The sequence below is a fragment of the Chionomys nivalis genome, chromosome 5 (assembly GCF_950005125.1).
Source record: "Chionomys nivalis chromosome 5, mChiNiv1.1, whole genome shotgun sequence".
Taxonomy (NCBI): domain Eukaryota; kingdom Metazoa; phylum Chordata; class Mammalia; order Rodentia; family Cricetidae; genus Chionomys; species Chionomys nivalis.
This window is the reverse complement of record NC_080090.1, coordinates 66,523,560-66,539,308: the sequence shown is the minus strand read 5'-3', so window position 1 is coordinate 66,539,308 and position 15,749 is coordinate 66,523,560. Positions and strand designations below refer to the sequence as shown.

Genomic DNA, 15,749 nt, shown 5'->3' with positions numbered 1-15,749 from the left:
GATATTATTTTAATGAATATGAGAAATTTATTCATCACTGAACTGAATTCACTAAATTATTATGAAGACCATTGTTTGTATGTCCCAGGTACTAACTCTCATTCTTTCAGGCTGTATCTATGTGCCTCCCTTAAACACTTTATGATTCTTTTCTGGATCCTAGAAATATATATATATATATGTGTGTGTGTGTGTGTGTGTGTGTGTATACATACACACACATATATATATAATCTTAGAAGTATATATATAATGACATATATATATATATCATTCTCTTTTAACTTTTGAATGTATTTCACTCAACATCTCTTCATTATTTGGCATGTCTATATCCTCAGTAGCACTTAGCATATTTCCTATGACCTAAAAAAAGAAGCAACCTAATAAATGATTGTCATTGAGAATACGCTTTCAAATATGTACATGCCTTTATATGTAGCTACATACCTTGTTTGTACACTCTCTACTAACAGCCCCACAATTGCCTTTAGAGAGGAATCAATGCATAGGCCACTAGCATCCTTCATTATAAATGTCATTCCTTCTACCAGTAGCCATCGCTGCTCTGTAGGTCTAAGAAAGCAAGGCTACAACAATCCCAAGAAGTCCCAGCTGTTGAATTTAGGATGAAAGGCTTTATTTTTCTAACTATGAATATTTTAAAGATGACTATGCTTACCAGTGGTGTTGCCAGTCATTTATGATGATAAGACTGCATGTACCATTTTATCCTTAGGCTGAAAGGTAGCAGGGGAGTCCAGACACATATAAGCAAGACACGATAGCTTTCCACTCAGGATAAATGATGAAAAATGAGGTCTTTTAAAGGAAGGTTTTCAGCACAAGTTACTCTTTGCTTTATTAGTGATTTTATCAACCTTATGAAGATTAAGAATTTGCTTTTGGTCCCTACCGTTATATCTTCTATAAATTCCTTGCACACATTCAGGGTTGAATTGATGGATCTTTGTTTTGCTAATTTCTCAGGCTTCTGAGGGAGGTTTATCTATCTCTAAAATCACAGGGGAACACAGGATCGGATTATCACTTGGCACTATTTCCAGATCTGTAGAATTATAAGTACACATCAGACCTCCCTCAAGAAATGAAGTCCCTTTGTTAGATCAGTCTACTTAATTTTGTTGTCTGCAGTATCTAGAGGGGGGAAATTTAGTAAAATATTTAAATGGTTCCTCCTGATGTTTTCAAAACAATAGTGAAATGGAGACTGTTTATTATGTTTTTAAAATATAAGGGCTGTATTATATGTGAGCTTTAATAGACTTACTCTACATAGAGGTAATGCTTATCCCAGAAACCATAGATTGTTAAATAAAAAGCCTAATGCCAGGGGGTGAGATATCTCCTTTCTAGTGTTGCTCAAGGAAGATTCCAAAGACCCCTAGACAAAACAAATTATGGCTAAATTGCTCTTGGTTGGCCCATGACTTAATGATATGACTCTAATAGCTATAAACAACACACTTGGATCACAGAACATGGAGAAATCTAGTTAGTATTGGCCTGGAAGCTTCTTCCCTGCTGACTGGCTTTCATATACTAGAAGAAGCTATGCAGGCTGCTGATGGGGAAAAGCAATCAACAGTCTTACCTCACTGTGAATCCTGACCAGGCATGGGTGCAATAGTGGCATAAATGTTCAGGAGTAACCAACTGCTTTCTTAATGGATTTAAGAATTGCTTCACAGGAGTTAATCCATGCCTGATACTGTAAACCTAACCAAGAATCTATAACAGGGGAATGTACAAATTCTAGGGGAGAATATACTACTATTATTTTGCTAAAAGAACATAGTATCAAGGTACCTTCTAAATACATATCTCAGTGACTTTCAACCCTCACCAGAGAAGCTCCCTTTTGCAGTGGATGCCCTTTAAAACAGAGACTCATAACTGGTCAAAGTGCAGAGAATAATCATCTGTGGGGTGCTAAGCCATAATGGAACATCTATATCACGCACTCTCCTCCAAAGCTCAGGAACTGGGGATAGGGGTAGACAGATTTTTAAGAACCAGAAGCTGGGGAGTACTTAGAAACAGTGTCTTCTAAACACAACAGAACCATATTTATGAACTCAAAGCAGCCACAATTGCCTTTGCAGGATCAATACAAAATCAAGCCAGTCAACAACCCATCACGGTTTAGGGAGGGACTCATGAGCACCCACCTCTAGCTGTGGAAGGCTCTATGGCAGCTAAAGGAGGGAGAGTCAATTTTCTTTGGGAGGGTGTGACCCCTGGTAGGTTGACTATGCTCTGGTGGATGACCCCACACCTGTGTACATATGGGACAGCACCTATTAGGCTCAGTGAGTCCTTGAAATAGAGGGGGAAATTGGGAGAGGGACATAATTAGAGGGTCCAGGAGGAGATGAAGGGGGAAAGTAGGAGGTGTGTATGATCAAACACATTGTATACATGGGAAAAATTCAAAGAATAAGTAAATATATCTTTTAAAGATAGGGGTCATTTTTTTTTTTGCCTTTAGACTATCCTTCACTCTCCTCTTTGCATTTGCCTGTTTTCTGTTCTCTATTGAAACAACACATTAACTTTCTATTTAAGTCAGTCAAAATGAGTATTTTATTGTATGTATAGAGATGGGTTAAGTAAATCACCTTGGGCTGGATTTTTGCTTAAAGCCATAATGAAATAACAAGAACTACAGCAGATTATCCACAGAAAAACAATTAAAGGTCAAGTTTGAGAACTAAGTGATAAATGATGGTTAGCAATGTCCTCTTCTTCCCAAACATTTTCCTAGTCAGTAACTTCTCTGTATTCCACTGTGGAGAGCCTGGACCATCTTTCAAATAGACATATGACCTTGCACCTTAACACTCTATGAAAAGATTCAAAATGCCCACTGGTTGGTTCACACTGAGCCAAGGAGATTCCCAGAATGTGAGATTTCTATTTTTAAATTTCAGATTAGTAAAGGTAACTAAAAGGAGCTGGCCATTCCAGAAGGTCTTAGCTGTTGTGGTCGGTTCTTCCATGGAAGATCTAGAGCCTCTCAGAGGGGTCTGTGAACTGCTCTGTTCCTAATGCACCTTCATGGTTGAGCATTCTCTCTACCTTGGGTGTCCCGTTCAGCCATCAGGCAGCTTTTGTAAGGATATGGTCAGAAACCAGCCCTCCTACTCTGTAGTCCACTTTGCACACTTGGTGCATTTTGGGGGGAAGCTGTCAGGAAGACTCCCAACCACTCCCAGCCATCTGTGTAGCACTGAGAACCAGCACAAGTGAGTCATCGCTGCTGCAGCAGAGTAAACCAGCCAGGGTGAGTTCAGCCTCCTATTTCTAGGGAGGCATTTAACGAAGACTGACCTAAATTAAATAAAAATAGGTCTTGATTAGTGTATGACTAGCCTGCTTATTTTTCTAATTAAAAAAAAAAAAAACCTTTCTTCCGTGCTTAGCAACCATTTGTGAAGCTTGGTGATGACAAAGTTGTCATTTGTTCCTCTTCTTTTCTGTCCCCATCTCATTCTTTGGGTCTCTGAGCATCTAAGAAAACCATATATCAGCATCTTTGCTAGCCACGTTTATATGAAATACCCTTTTCTCTTCTCTGCCCCATTCCAGCGATCTACACTGTTTTCTCATCTACATCAAGACATCTGATTTGGGGGTAGGGCAAACTGGTGTTTGCCACTCTGTCAAGAAATCAGCCTGGATTCTCTCTCTGTTCGATAACAATTTTTCCACTGAATTCTTCTGATCTATTTAATGGCTGGCTTCCCCTCATTTTTCCTGTGCCTGTTGCAGGGCTTACCAGCAGGCACTGGGGTGAGGCTGAGAGATGTGAACAACTTGAGATTTTGATTTCCCTTCTTCAAGGGCGGTGATCCACAGCTTTGATAAAATGACCAAAGGCATCACCTGGACACACTAGCAAAAGGTGTTTCTCAGGTGCTTCTCTTTTTGAATGGTTTTGCTAGGGTCATGAAGGCTACCTCAAGAGATGTCATTGATTTCTGGAAAATGTAACAATTATTTTAATTCCACATCTTTCAGGAACGGGGAAATGGTCTGGGCCACAGTTGATAACATAGGCTCTTTCTTGCTCAAGTATTCTGGGGTCTGTGGTTCCTGTGTGCTATAATGAAGACTATGGCTAGTTATTGTAATATACAGCAATGTTTTACATGTCAAGTGGACAGAGGGCAGGAAGCAATGTCCTGAGGTGTTGGAGTCCTCTCCCTGGGTGACATCACATCGTTTTACCTTTGGCATCCTGAATACTCCTTTGGCAATCTCCTATAAAGGAATGAACAATTGATTTAGTTCCAAAATTGCTGCCTTCTAATGATTTTTTTAATGCTTCACCCAGGGATTTTTTAAAATATATATTTCCTCTTTTTTAGGGGGTGGGGGTGGGGAAAGGCTGGTGTGGGGATAGCAGATGAGGGGAAATAGGTTAGGATTGGATCTTGCTATGTATCTTATACTGGCCCCAAATTAGGTAGCCAGCCCAGCCTAGCCTCAAACTTGTGATAGTTCTGCCTCAGTTTCCCTAGTGCTAGGATTATAGGTATCACCATGCATTCTTCCTTTCCTTTATTCCCCTGTTTTTTTATGGAGTAAGAAAAACATATCAGGATATTGACCCTGAATTCATAGTTCATTCACACATACTGTTGTATATTGTTTGACATTTTAAATTGCTTTGAATATTGCTGTTTGTGTGTACAGTGTTTTTAGTGTTGCCATTAACTTTATTACTACTTTTACAATTACTATCTCCCGCTAATGTTTCTCCTATTTTGTTATTAAATGAATATGGAAATTAGAAGTGGAGAATAAGCAAATTAGGACTCCTTTCTAAGACAAGAATGGAGGGAGTATTTAAAAATAGTTATGTAATTATGATTTGCTTGCTCTGTAAAGCCCTTTTATTTGCCTTTCCATAGAAATGTGTTGAGGAGCAAATTATCCTTTGCATTTGTTTCATTAACAGAAAGGAAATAGCCACCCAGCACCCTTGTTGGGCTGGAATGTGGTCCTGAGATGCTCAGTTCACAGGGATGGGGCAGGTTTGAGGACTGCACCTCTTTGTGGTGATGAGGAAGAGTAGGACCATTGCAGCAGTGGAGCTAACTGTCGGCTGTCCTCTTGATGTATAATAGCTCACTCACTCTGAACAGCAACTCTTATTTAAAGATGCAGAGGGAAAGCCAAGTGGCTCGTTCAAGGACACAGGGTAAATGAATGATGGTGCCCAGGGTTTTACACTCTGTGTGTGTGGGTGGGGGGGGGGTCTCTAAGTACCTGCACACATAGTCTCTGTTCTATTCCTTTTCCCTTCTTTTGTTGCTTCTCATGTTTAGGGTGTTCTAAGGCCATTTGCATATGTGACTAGCCCCAATATTTTGTGATTATTTCACTTTCATTGGTTTGTTTTTAAAGTCCAGATCTCACTGTGTAGCCCAGACTGACCACAAATTCTGGGTGCCTCAACCTCCTGAATATTGAGACTAGAAATATGCTACATTTAGATGCTTAAATATTTAAGGGACTTTGGTATGGGAATTACCCTAGCAAAAGAACGTGGTATGTAAATCAAGTTAGACGCAGTACATAAAGTTAATGACATAGAATGTAAAAAATGTAGCCACTAGAAACTCAGATTATGGCGTATAATCTTGTGACAAACTTAGAATAGCATCTATTTTTCTTTGTCTGTATTTTGTAGTATCATTAGCCTGTGAAAGGTTGTGTACTTGAGTTCTAGATTAGAAAGAATTTGGGGGAAAATCACCAATTCATATAACTTACGAATTTACTTTTGTTGAAAAAAAATAATGTGTCGTGCTATACCACTGTGATGTAACAGTTTGACAAATTTGTTTCCAATTCAAACTGTGATTGAGTCAATGGGAGAATATTATTGGAAAAAAACAAGAAGTTCTTTATGAATGTACAGACTTCATCACATCCAGCCTTCAGAATTTGGATGGATGACTACACAGCACATTTTTGAAAGGTTTGACCACAAGAAAAAAGTCTTACTAATCGTTTATCTTAAGACCTAAAAAATGACCTTTGACCAAAAGATAAAGATATATCCTGAAATGCTGATTTCTGTCTGACAAAAAATAGAATTATTGCAATCCTAAATAATACATTTAGGATTGAAAGATGTTAGCCCAGGGAATGAGACAGACAGTTCTGCCTAGAATGGAGAATGGAATGGGCCCATGGACACAAAGCATGCTCTTTCCTGGGCTCACTCAGAAAGCTCCTGCACCCGTGTAAAAAGCCATACAGGCTGAAGGAAAGAGTAGACAGCATCTCCTGAGAGGGGAGGTCAGCTCCTTCCTGGGGCCGGCAGCAAAGCAGGTATTCTGCTCTTCTTCCTTCCAAACGGAGGCTCCACAGGCTTGCAAAGCCAGAGGCTCCATGCAGTGGCCGTCTGCTCTGCGAAACACTTCCTGTGATAGAATATTCCCCACTCTAGAAATTTGATTCATTTTTGGTTTGTTTTTGTTTTATTCATTTGTTTTTTTCCTTTTTTAAAAAAATTTGTTTTCGGGGAATCAGTTGGTAGGGCAATCCAGTTATTTTCTTCCAGGGCAAAGGTCATTTTTAATAAAAAGAAAACCCTCCAGGAGCATAATATCCTGGGAACTTTGAGAATATCTTGGAGGTACTCACAACTGGGCTAAGCAGACCCTGACTTACCATGACTACTGGCCCTGCTGTCCCACCTCCCTACGCCCTGGCCAGGCTTCGTCACAGGACAACTCCATCAGCAGAAGTAAAGACAAGTGAGGGAAACCAGGCAATGCATTCTTTACAACAAGGTTTTATTTACTTTTCCTTGACCACCCCCCCAACAATAAAGTTGTTCATCTTTCTTTTATTTTTAATGGTTTTCCCTTTGGATCCAAACGAGCGTTTATATTACAGGATGTCCACCTGACCAACATGCACTGCTGAGCTCCGGCGTTAGGTGAGACGTACCGCTACTCTGGGTGGGCCAGCTTTGCCTGCTGTTCCATCCCCACTGCTGCATGAGTGTCAGGCTGATACACCCCAGGGAATGCTGCCCCTTAGCGGGGCGTCTCATGGGTGTGGCTCACAGATGTCTGAAAATGTGGGTGGCAGCGTTCTTTACAACCTGAGGCAGAGTGCCCATTTTCCCTCTTGCTCCCATCCTACGTGCTCATCATCTAAGATCAAATCAAGGCCTATCCTCGTGTCCCGAAGGACAGAGGGGATGACCTAGACCCTGTGTCACCCCCTTCTCACAATGCTGGCCTTTGAGGTCAGTACCAGTGCACCTGGCCATTTGAAATCTGTCCTGATAAAACACCTCCTGCCCCAGACATAGTCTCTTTCCCCCTCCTATTGCAATATGCCACTAGGGAGGGTAATATACATCCTCTGCAAAACTGACATTACTATATGAGTTACTGAAGTTATAGATTGTCTTTGGGCTGCTTTTTCCTTCATTTGCCCAGTCCAGAATCTACTAATCCCGAGGATTCTAATCAGTTTATCAAAAGCAACCCCTCTGAATCCAATATCATGCTAAAGAGTTTACCCCAAATCTAAGTAAAAAGTAGGATCCAAAGTCAAACACCTTTAAACCTGTCCTCTTCTGGGACTCTGTCCTGTCTGCAGATCAACATCGTCTTTGTTCAGTCGCATGTCTCTCTCTGTACTCACTCATCCCAGGTATGAAACATCACACATACTTGGCGTATTAAATATTTCTCCTCTGCTGGTTTTTTTTTTTTTTTTGGGTGGATTCCAAATCTTGGACTCAGTGTGAGTGGACTTGGCCTGCCTTCTAAAGTTACAAAAAGGGAAGTTCCTCTGCAATTGCAGCACTTAGGGTGGCTTTGTAGAAATTTTGGAATGTTCACAAAACACCAGGATAGAAAAACACTGACTGAAGTTCAACCTGCTGACTAAGTGTACGCCCCTAGTACAGCGATTACAACACAATGCCTATGTTTTCACTAAACCCGCTGGATTCTGCCTAATGGTCTGTAACTTCAGATCAAATGTAACGAAGACCAGAACTACTGTGTACTTTAATTGGCAGTTAGATTACATTATTTAGCCCTCATTTCATATCACCGTTATTTTAAAAAATTAATGGCACTTGGACACGTTAAAGTGTTTTCCTTGCTCATCTCATAAATATCCTGGATAGACCTGCTTTGAGCATTGGTTCTTGGGCAATATAGGCCATTGCCTAGAAGAAATCAAAATGCTGAAAAAAAACAACCACCACCACAACAACAACAACAAAAAAACAACCGGGTCAGCAAATCAGGTCCAAGTTAGACACGGGAGATGACGTCTCTGTCTGAGTATGGGGGACATCATCTGAGGGATCCAAAGAGGAAGTAGTGGAACTATTTGGCCCAAGTTCAAATGTTTCCTTCACAGAATATATTCTTTTCTCTGGAAAATTTGCAGGAAAAAAAAAGAGAGAGAGAGGGAGAGAGAGATAAGATTCACTCAGATTTCTCATCCAGGCTGGGGAAGATGCCTAGGCAAAGGTGTTAGTGCATGGTTATTTGCTCTCTGAATTAGGTGGCCACGAAGAGAAGATAACACTAGGAAGTTTGTTGGAGGAAAACTCAGTGTTCTTAATTAATGAAAACAGCCTGGATTTCAGAAAACTGAGTGCTAACATGAAAAGGAAATACGAAAAATAGAAGGACAAGAGTAAAACAAGTCTTAGTCTAAGTTCCCATTAAGATGGAGGTTTCCTTAAAAAGACTAAAGGCTTATGGGAAACGCCAAGAATTTCCCGAGTCCTTAGTGGGTGAAATGAGTGAAGATTTTTCCAGATTGACTTGTGAAGACTTAAGTGCTTTATGCATTATTAACTTACAAGCACTCGACACATGCGCGAACTAGCCAAGTATCAGAATTTCAATTTTCCTAACAAGGGAATGAAAATAGATGTAATATCCTTGCTGAAGGCACAAATGAGTTGTGAAGCCTGGGTAGAACTCATTATATTTAGCTTCCTGGGATAGTCATTTATCAAATTGCTATATTGTTTTAAAATTATCTTCCCATTGAGGAATGCATTTCGTATTTATTGGTTAAAGATGTTCTGAAAAAAATCTCTATCTTATAGTTTCCTTGACTTTGATTGATTTGGTGGGGAAAGCAGATTTTTCATAAATGTATGTTGTATTTTCAGACCTTTGAAAGAGAAGAGGCAGAATATGCAGAATCAAGAGTTCAAGGCCACTTAACAAGACAGGATTTGGGGGCAGGACTACAGATGGGAGGAGGCAGTAACTTCAGATTTTTGACTCAATTATCATAGCATTAATTTGACAGAAATTAATTGTAGAAAAGGAGCAGATTCGTAACACTACAGAACACAGATTTATCCTTCTTTGCTGTTCTAGAATGGGCCTGTTACAAAATACGTAGATAATCAATCAAACAAAAACTACCAAACAGATAAAAATAAGCATTAATCTCAATACTTCGTTTTACTTTATCTACCCAATTTTTTCAAAGCTTCATAAACAAGAAACTGAAACTCAAGAAGTATTTACATAGTAGTAGCATGGCTTATCACAAAGTCTCTTTTTGCATCTCGAGGGTCAAGACACTAACCCTCTAATACATGATAGGAGTGTGTGGGTGGAAAGAAACCTATTAAAAATAGAAGCAGGGCAGACCTTGCCAGACTTTGCTGAGAGTCCCCATTAAATGAGATGACGTGAACTAGGCCCTTGGGATAGGTTGGAACATCTGTGAGTTTGTTAATTCTTGGTGTGGTATGACCTCTCTGGGAGACACACACCATAGGCCAAATCAGTTATGGAAGAGGGGATACACCAAGAAAGATTCAAGGAAAGGAAAAGATGACTGCTGGAAAGCAGATAGACTTTTTTCCTGACCTTTCCTCCCATGCAGTATATCTCTGCACTATGGGTGTAACCTGTGGTAGATGAAAAAATGCCTTAGCAGTCTTTGGCCAGTGGAGAAGGTATCAGTTGCTGCTCTGGGACAGACCTGGCTAGGATGTTCTGGATGGAAATGAAAAGCTACAAAAGATGATTGGTGCAGACAGCACTGAATCACATGGCGCTGCCTTTGATCACACTCATGGACAGTTAGGTCATAACCCTAAGTTAAGTTTGGCTTTTTTTTAAAAAAGAAGGCTATATAGAGATATTTAAAGAGAAGTCCTCTGAACTGGATTCCTTAGGGGTTCTTGCCTAGTGTCAATTCATCATGCTGTGACTGGCCACTTTTCAGGGGCCCCCTGATCCTCTTCTGCTTGCATGCCTGCCTCAAAGTATTCCCCTGCTGCTCCTGGACAGCAGACAATGCTCGCAGGACCAGAAGGGAAGGACCCATAGGCCGGGCGGGGTGAAGAGTCCTCCCCGAGGAATGGGCTGCTTTGCTTCACTAGCCTCCGGTCGTGGGGCTGGTATTTCAAAACATAACAAACAAGAGACTTTGTAATAGAAAGGCTGTGGAAGTTCTTTCAGGTCTCAGAAAATCTTGCCATGCCAGGAGACAGTCTGATTCCCTTTCGTCGTCCCTAACTTTTCCAATGGTCTAACTGAGCTGAGGAACAAAGTTCCCAACTTCTCCCTGCTCCACTCACCTAAAAAAAAATCTACCCATAAATGAAATATACCTTACAGGCCTCAGAAAGAGATATAATGAAAAACTGAAATTACTTGACTACTTTGTTCTTCGATGCCAAAGAGACCTGATTTCTCTCTAGTGAGCTTTCATGAAGTGCATGGACATTGAATGCACACTACACTTCCTTTGAAATGGTCTGAGGATCATCTGGCGAGGATCACCTAGCAATCTCCAGACATTGCTTCATTAGAAGGTGAATTCCCTAACGGCATGGCAGAGACAGCTAATCCATCATATGAGCTTGGATTTAATCATCTCAGGATGTGCTAACATGCAGCAAAACAGAGACTGGGAAGGGGATACCAGAGGACACTGCAGTTCACACCTAGAATCTGTGGTGGTAGTGGTGGAGACATAGATACCGGTGGGAAGGGGAGATGTTGACCAGAGACTGGAATATGGGATATCTTTGCCTGAGCCTCACAGTGAAGGAAGCAACACATTCAGAACATCTGGGGTTCTGGTGACATCTGGCTTTGGTGCCCCCAGTATGGGGAACAAGCAGGAAGAAAGACGTGAGGTTTGCTGTAAAATAGATTTCTCAGATATTAGTGTGGTATGCCCCCTCCCGTGGGAAACTGTCATAATGGCTCCTGTGGCGCCTGGTGGATACTAGAGGGTGCCATGCCTTCATGGGCAGGTGATTCTCTTGACACACAGGGCACCATGGCCTGAACGGCCTACCATGATGAAGCCTGCTGTCCTCTCCTGTGATGGGAAGGTTGGGATGTGTCAAACTCTCTGGAACCTTAAGCAAAAAGGCTTCCCCAAACACAATTGCAGTTACAGTACCTCCCTGCCTGGCTTCTTTTCTTCTTGTAATGTCCTCTCATCTTCCCTATCTTGTTTCAAGGCAATGTTTTTGCTAAGGTGATGAGATATTTGACTAAAGAATTCTGCAAGAAGACTTTCTGCACCCAAATAATCGTGCTCTATACCAGAAGATGCAAAGAGAAGCGTGGACTCTGAGAAAACAGATTTCTTTTGTAGAAAGAGTTAGACTCTGGTCCATAGGAGGGAAGCCCTGGTCGGCTACAAAAGAGAGGGTTGGCATTTGAGTTTATCAGGAGGCAAAGATGACAATTAAATGAGTTTGTGGCTTAACAAAAATTCTTTTATGTTCTGGTCTTAATGAAGGGTAAGTGTTGTCCAAGCGAAAAGAAACCCAAGGGAAGATGAATAAATAATATGTTCTTGATTTCATCAGTGCTAGGAAAAAAAAAAAACCACGTGGTCAGTCAAGTGACCACATCTACAGTACTTATAACTTTAAATGCTTCATTTAGTGTGTGAGTGCGTGCACGCATACGCACACACCTGCATGTGTGTTCAAGGAGTTCGGGAGCATGGGAAGATTCAGGCATAGTAAGTTTAATGATCATGTTATTATTTGCAGGCAAATTCCATAGCTGATCACTGTGCTGGCAGCCCACAGTTCTCCCACTACAGGGATGGCAATGACATATCTCCGCAATCGAATTTCTCCAGACACCATCCAACGGGCTTGCTGGCTCAGGATGGTCATCCTGTTGCAGGCTTTCCCACGGAAAGCTGCAAGTCCAAGGTAGAGGAAAGCAATTTTGTGCACACAAGGAGGCCCATAGCAGCACTTTGGCATGAAATGAGGCTGAGCAAAGAAAACCTTTAAAACAACACAAGGCCCAGCATTATTCTTATGTAACAATCTCCTCTATTAGGATTATGCTCATATTCTCAGCGGCCCCTGAGCACACACGTGCTGCGAGGGAGAGGAAGTGAAGCGATGGCGGCGGAAGAGGATCTGAGAGTCGGCAGGCCTTACGTCTGCCTCATCGGTCACCTGTCCTGGGACCACTTTGGTTTGGGGCTGACCATGGTTCGCGAAGCTCCATCGATACGCTAAAGAGAAGGTGGGACTGTGGCAGGTGACTGCCGCCACACGCTCACACGGGGGAACTTGGCTTTTCAGAGCTGATGCCGCGCCTGCCTCAGGCCAGGGCTAGGAAGAGTGGGACAGAAGGATAGAAAGGAAACCCCAGAGGAGAAGCTCCTGCTGAGAGAGAAGGGCCGCTCCTCCACAAGAGTCCCGAAGGACTCTGCCGAGGCTGGAAGAGGATGGAAAGCCGATTCACTGAGTTCAGTGTGAAGTCCTTGAGTCTCACTGGGGAGGGTCGGGTGAGGAAGCTAGAGAGGGCAGTCCCGCCCAACACCCGGCTCCAAGGCATCGGTTTAGCTCTGATGATACCGGAGAGAGGCCGAAGGGTGACGAGTCCCACAGAATGGAGCTCTCTGCTGCATCCATCACTTATGGAAGTGACTAAGGAAGGCTCCTATTTTCCCTCAGTGCTTCTGCTTTGGGGAAGTGGCCTGAGGCTGTTTTCTACCCATCTTTTACTCTGGGGAAGGGATGAAGCCCAACCCTGGCCCAGGGAACATTCAGAGAAAGTCAGTGCCCCATCAGAGCCTATTTTTACTAAAAGCAGCCCAGGTCAAAACTGAGGTATGGTTACTAATCACCTTAAAGCATCCTCATCAACTTACTCTCCAAACCCCAAACCAGCCATACAAGCTTCAGGCCCAAGGGTTTCTCCTCACAAGGGGTCCTCAAGATGACTTCCTTAGGGACCATTCTCTGGAAGTCACTACACAGGGGTCTCCTTGGATATGTGTTCACTGTCCACTTGGGGAACTGGCAGAGAACATTTAGCTGTTGATACTCGACTATTCTGGGCTTGGCTTAGCGGTGGCCTTGCTGCTTGACAGAGACCTGCTGCCTCCAGCCCACTGTGGTCACAGCCCTGCCACCAGTACCAAGTTCCTCCTGTGATTGTTGGAAAACTGAGTCTGGCTAGAGTCCCTTAGGTCTCCTTCTCTGTCTTGTCCCTATCGTTGGGGGTCCCCTCTAACTAGAATCTAAAGGGCCAAGGCTGAGAACTGCATGGGGTTCCCACACTGTGGCTAAACCCTACTGGGGTCGGTGCCCTGGCTATTGGAGTTAATATTACCTTACCAGAGCTACAGGCACCTTTGGGGCCCTAGGGAACCTCTGTCTCTAGCCTATCTACCACAGCACCTACTATGTGGGTAACAAACCTCAGGGTCTACTACCGTACCCACCAGCACCTCCAATTCTGTTTCTTTGGCCCTCACCTTCATGGTATGGGCTGCTGTGCTATGGCTTTTCTCACCCAGACCAGCCCTTGCTGCTGTTGCCACAGCACCTTGGGCCCTTCTGCTCTGGCCCTTCTCTCCCTCCCTCCCTTCCTCCCTTCTCCCATCAGCATCCAGCGCTCTAGACTTAGCGTGTGTCTCTTTGGGGGAAGCAAGCCCCAAGAACAATGCATGAGATGCTGCTGGAGCTGCCCTGGGGGCAGCTAAAGCGCAAGAACTGGCACAGAGATTCTTCTACTGTCTCCACTCTTCCCGCGGTGAGATGCCAGGAAGTCTTCCCAGCTGCTCAGGGCAATGAGCTTAGACACAGGGCAGCCAGATCCTGCTGCAGCTCACAGAAAAGTGGGAAGGGGCAAGGGAAGCCAAGCCACCTTTGTGTCCCTTCTCCTATGGGAATAACCCCCCACATCCCTGTATTTTCTTTCCCCAGCAAAGAGGCAGGACTATGGCAGTGCCCATCTTGCAAAGGGAAATAATGCAAATTGGTGGGTTTGACTGGTTTTCCATCTGTCTTTTACTTCCTCTTTTCAGAGGATGCATGGCGTCCTTCATCTTCCTTCTCCCTCTTCCTCCCCCCCGGGCCGCACTGGCTTCCCAATTTGGTCTTGGTTTTCTCCCTGTGAGAGAAGAGCATGCATCGGAGGGGATGGCAGCCTCTAGCACTTATCATCTTCTTCCGTGTCACTCAGGAGGTCACTGACAGCTCCACACATCATGCCTGGCCCAGGCCCCCCACGCCTCCGCCGCCGATAGTGCCCGTTAGGCATCTGCCAGCTGTGCCGCAGGGGTGGGGCGGAGCCGATGGTGTTGGAGCGGCCCAAGCTAGTAGCCACGGCTGCCTCAAAGGTGAGTGTCTCCTCCTCGCCACAGTCTGAGGCGTGGGAGTCTTCGTGGAGGGCCAGATAGGGCTCGGAGATGTAGTGCTGAGGGGAAGAGTGCTGGCCCTGCTGGGGGTGCAAGGAATTGGAAGACTCGGTCAGGCAAGCGCTGTTGCTCTCCAGGGCTTGAGAGGCCAGCGGGGAACCACCCTCACTTCCATCAGGAGGTGGAGAGATGGCCCCGGTGTGTCTCATCAGGGAGCTGTAGGAGAGGAGGGGCCGAGGCTTTGGTGGCACAGGTGGGAGCTGGCGACGACTTCGTCTTGGGGTGCTGGTGTCGGAGATGGAGGGAATGGAGCTCTCGCTCAGGGAACCAGTGCCCTGCAGCGCGGGAGAAACATAACAGATTAGATGAGGCATGGAGGCGCCTCCACGTGGGGCCCTCTTGAAGTCCCAAACTCTCCTGCAGAAAGCTCTTGAGTCTCCGGAGGAGGTCTGAGAGGTAGGCCCCTGGACTACTTGTACCCTTCAAGGACTCGGGGTTCAGGTCAATAGTGAATGGAAGACATCTAGACCAGAGCATTTCAACTTCTGCAGTATAGACAAATCTCGGGAACTCAACTACCAAGGCAGTCTTAGAAGGGCAGGGCTGTGGTTAAGCCTCGGCATTTGTTAGAACTTATAGCTGTGACCATAACACCCAGGAAATGGAAACTCTGTATAAGAAGGGCACACAGGAATACCTTAAAATTCTAAGCAAAACAATGCTCGGATTTGCTGTCTGGAAAACTGTTCTGGAAAATGAGTTCTAAGGAAAAGCAAACTCCTTTCCCTCTTCTCCATCAGCAGTGGCTTGAGGCCCTTGGCTTCCACACCCCACATTGTCTGTTGTCTCAGCCCTTAGCTGCCTTCCTTACCTATTCCCTATCACTAGTACCTGAGCCCAGGGTTGGCAAATGGATTCCAGCACTGGACTCTGAAGGTGTGTGGGACCTGCAAGACTCCAGTGAGGATCTTCTGAGGTGGAGTCCTTTCAAGTGTGGAATTCTGTCTTTGACTTTTAAGCCAGTCTCCTTGAATTCCTTAAAGTCCCAGGAATCTGCT

General features: G+C 44.0%; 1 protein-coding gene across 10 annotated transcripts in view; it reads right to left on the bottom strand.

Annotated features, from left to right (window-relative positions):
* Positions 1-6,852: 6,852 nt before the first annotated feature.
* The window catches only part of Cacna1e (calcium voltage-gated channel subunit alpha1 E), a 476,043-nt gene continuing 467,146 nt past the window's right edge, over positions 6,853-15,749 (bottom strand). For all 10 annotated transcript variants that reach the window (XM_057770437.1, XM_057770436.1, XM_057770443.1 and 7 more), the window contains one exon: positions 6,853-15,026. In XM_057770437.1, coding sequence (XP_057626420.1) covers positions 14,484-15,026 — 543 coding nt within the window. In that variant the 3' untranslated portion in view covers positions 6,853-14,483. The remainder of the gene's footprint in view (positions 15,027-15,749) is intronic.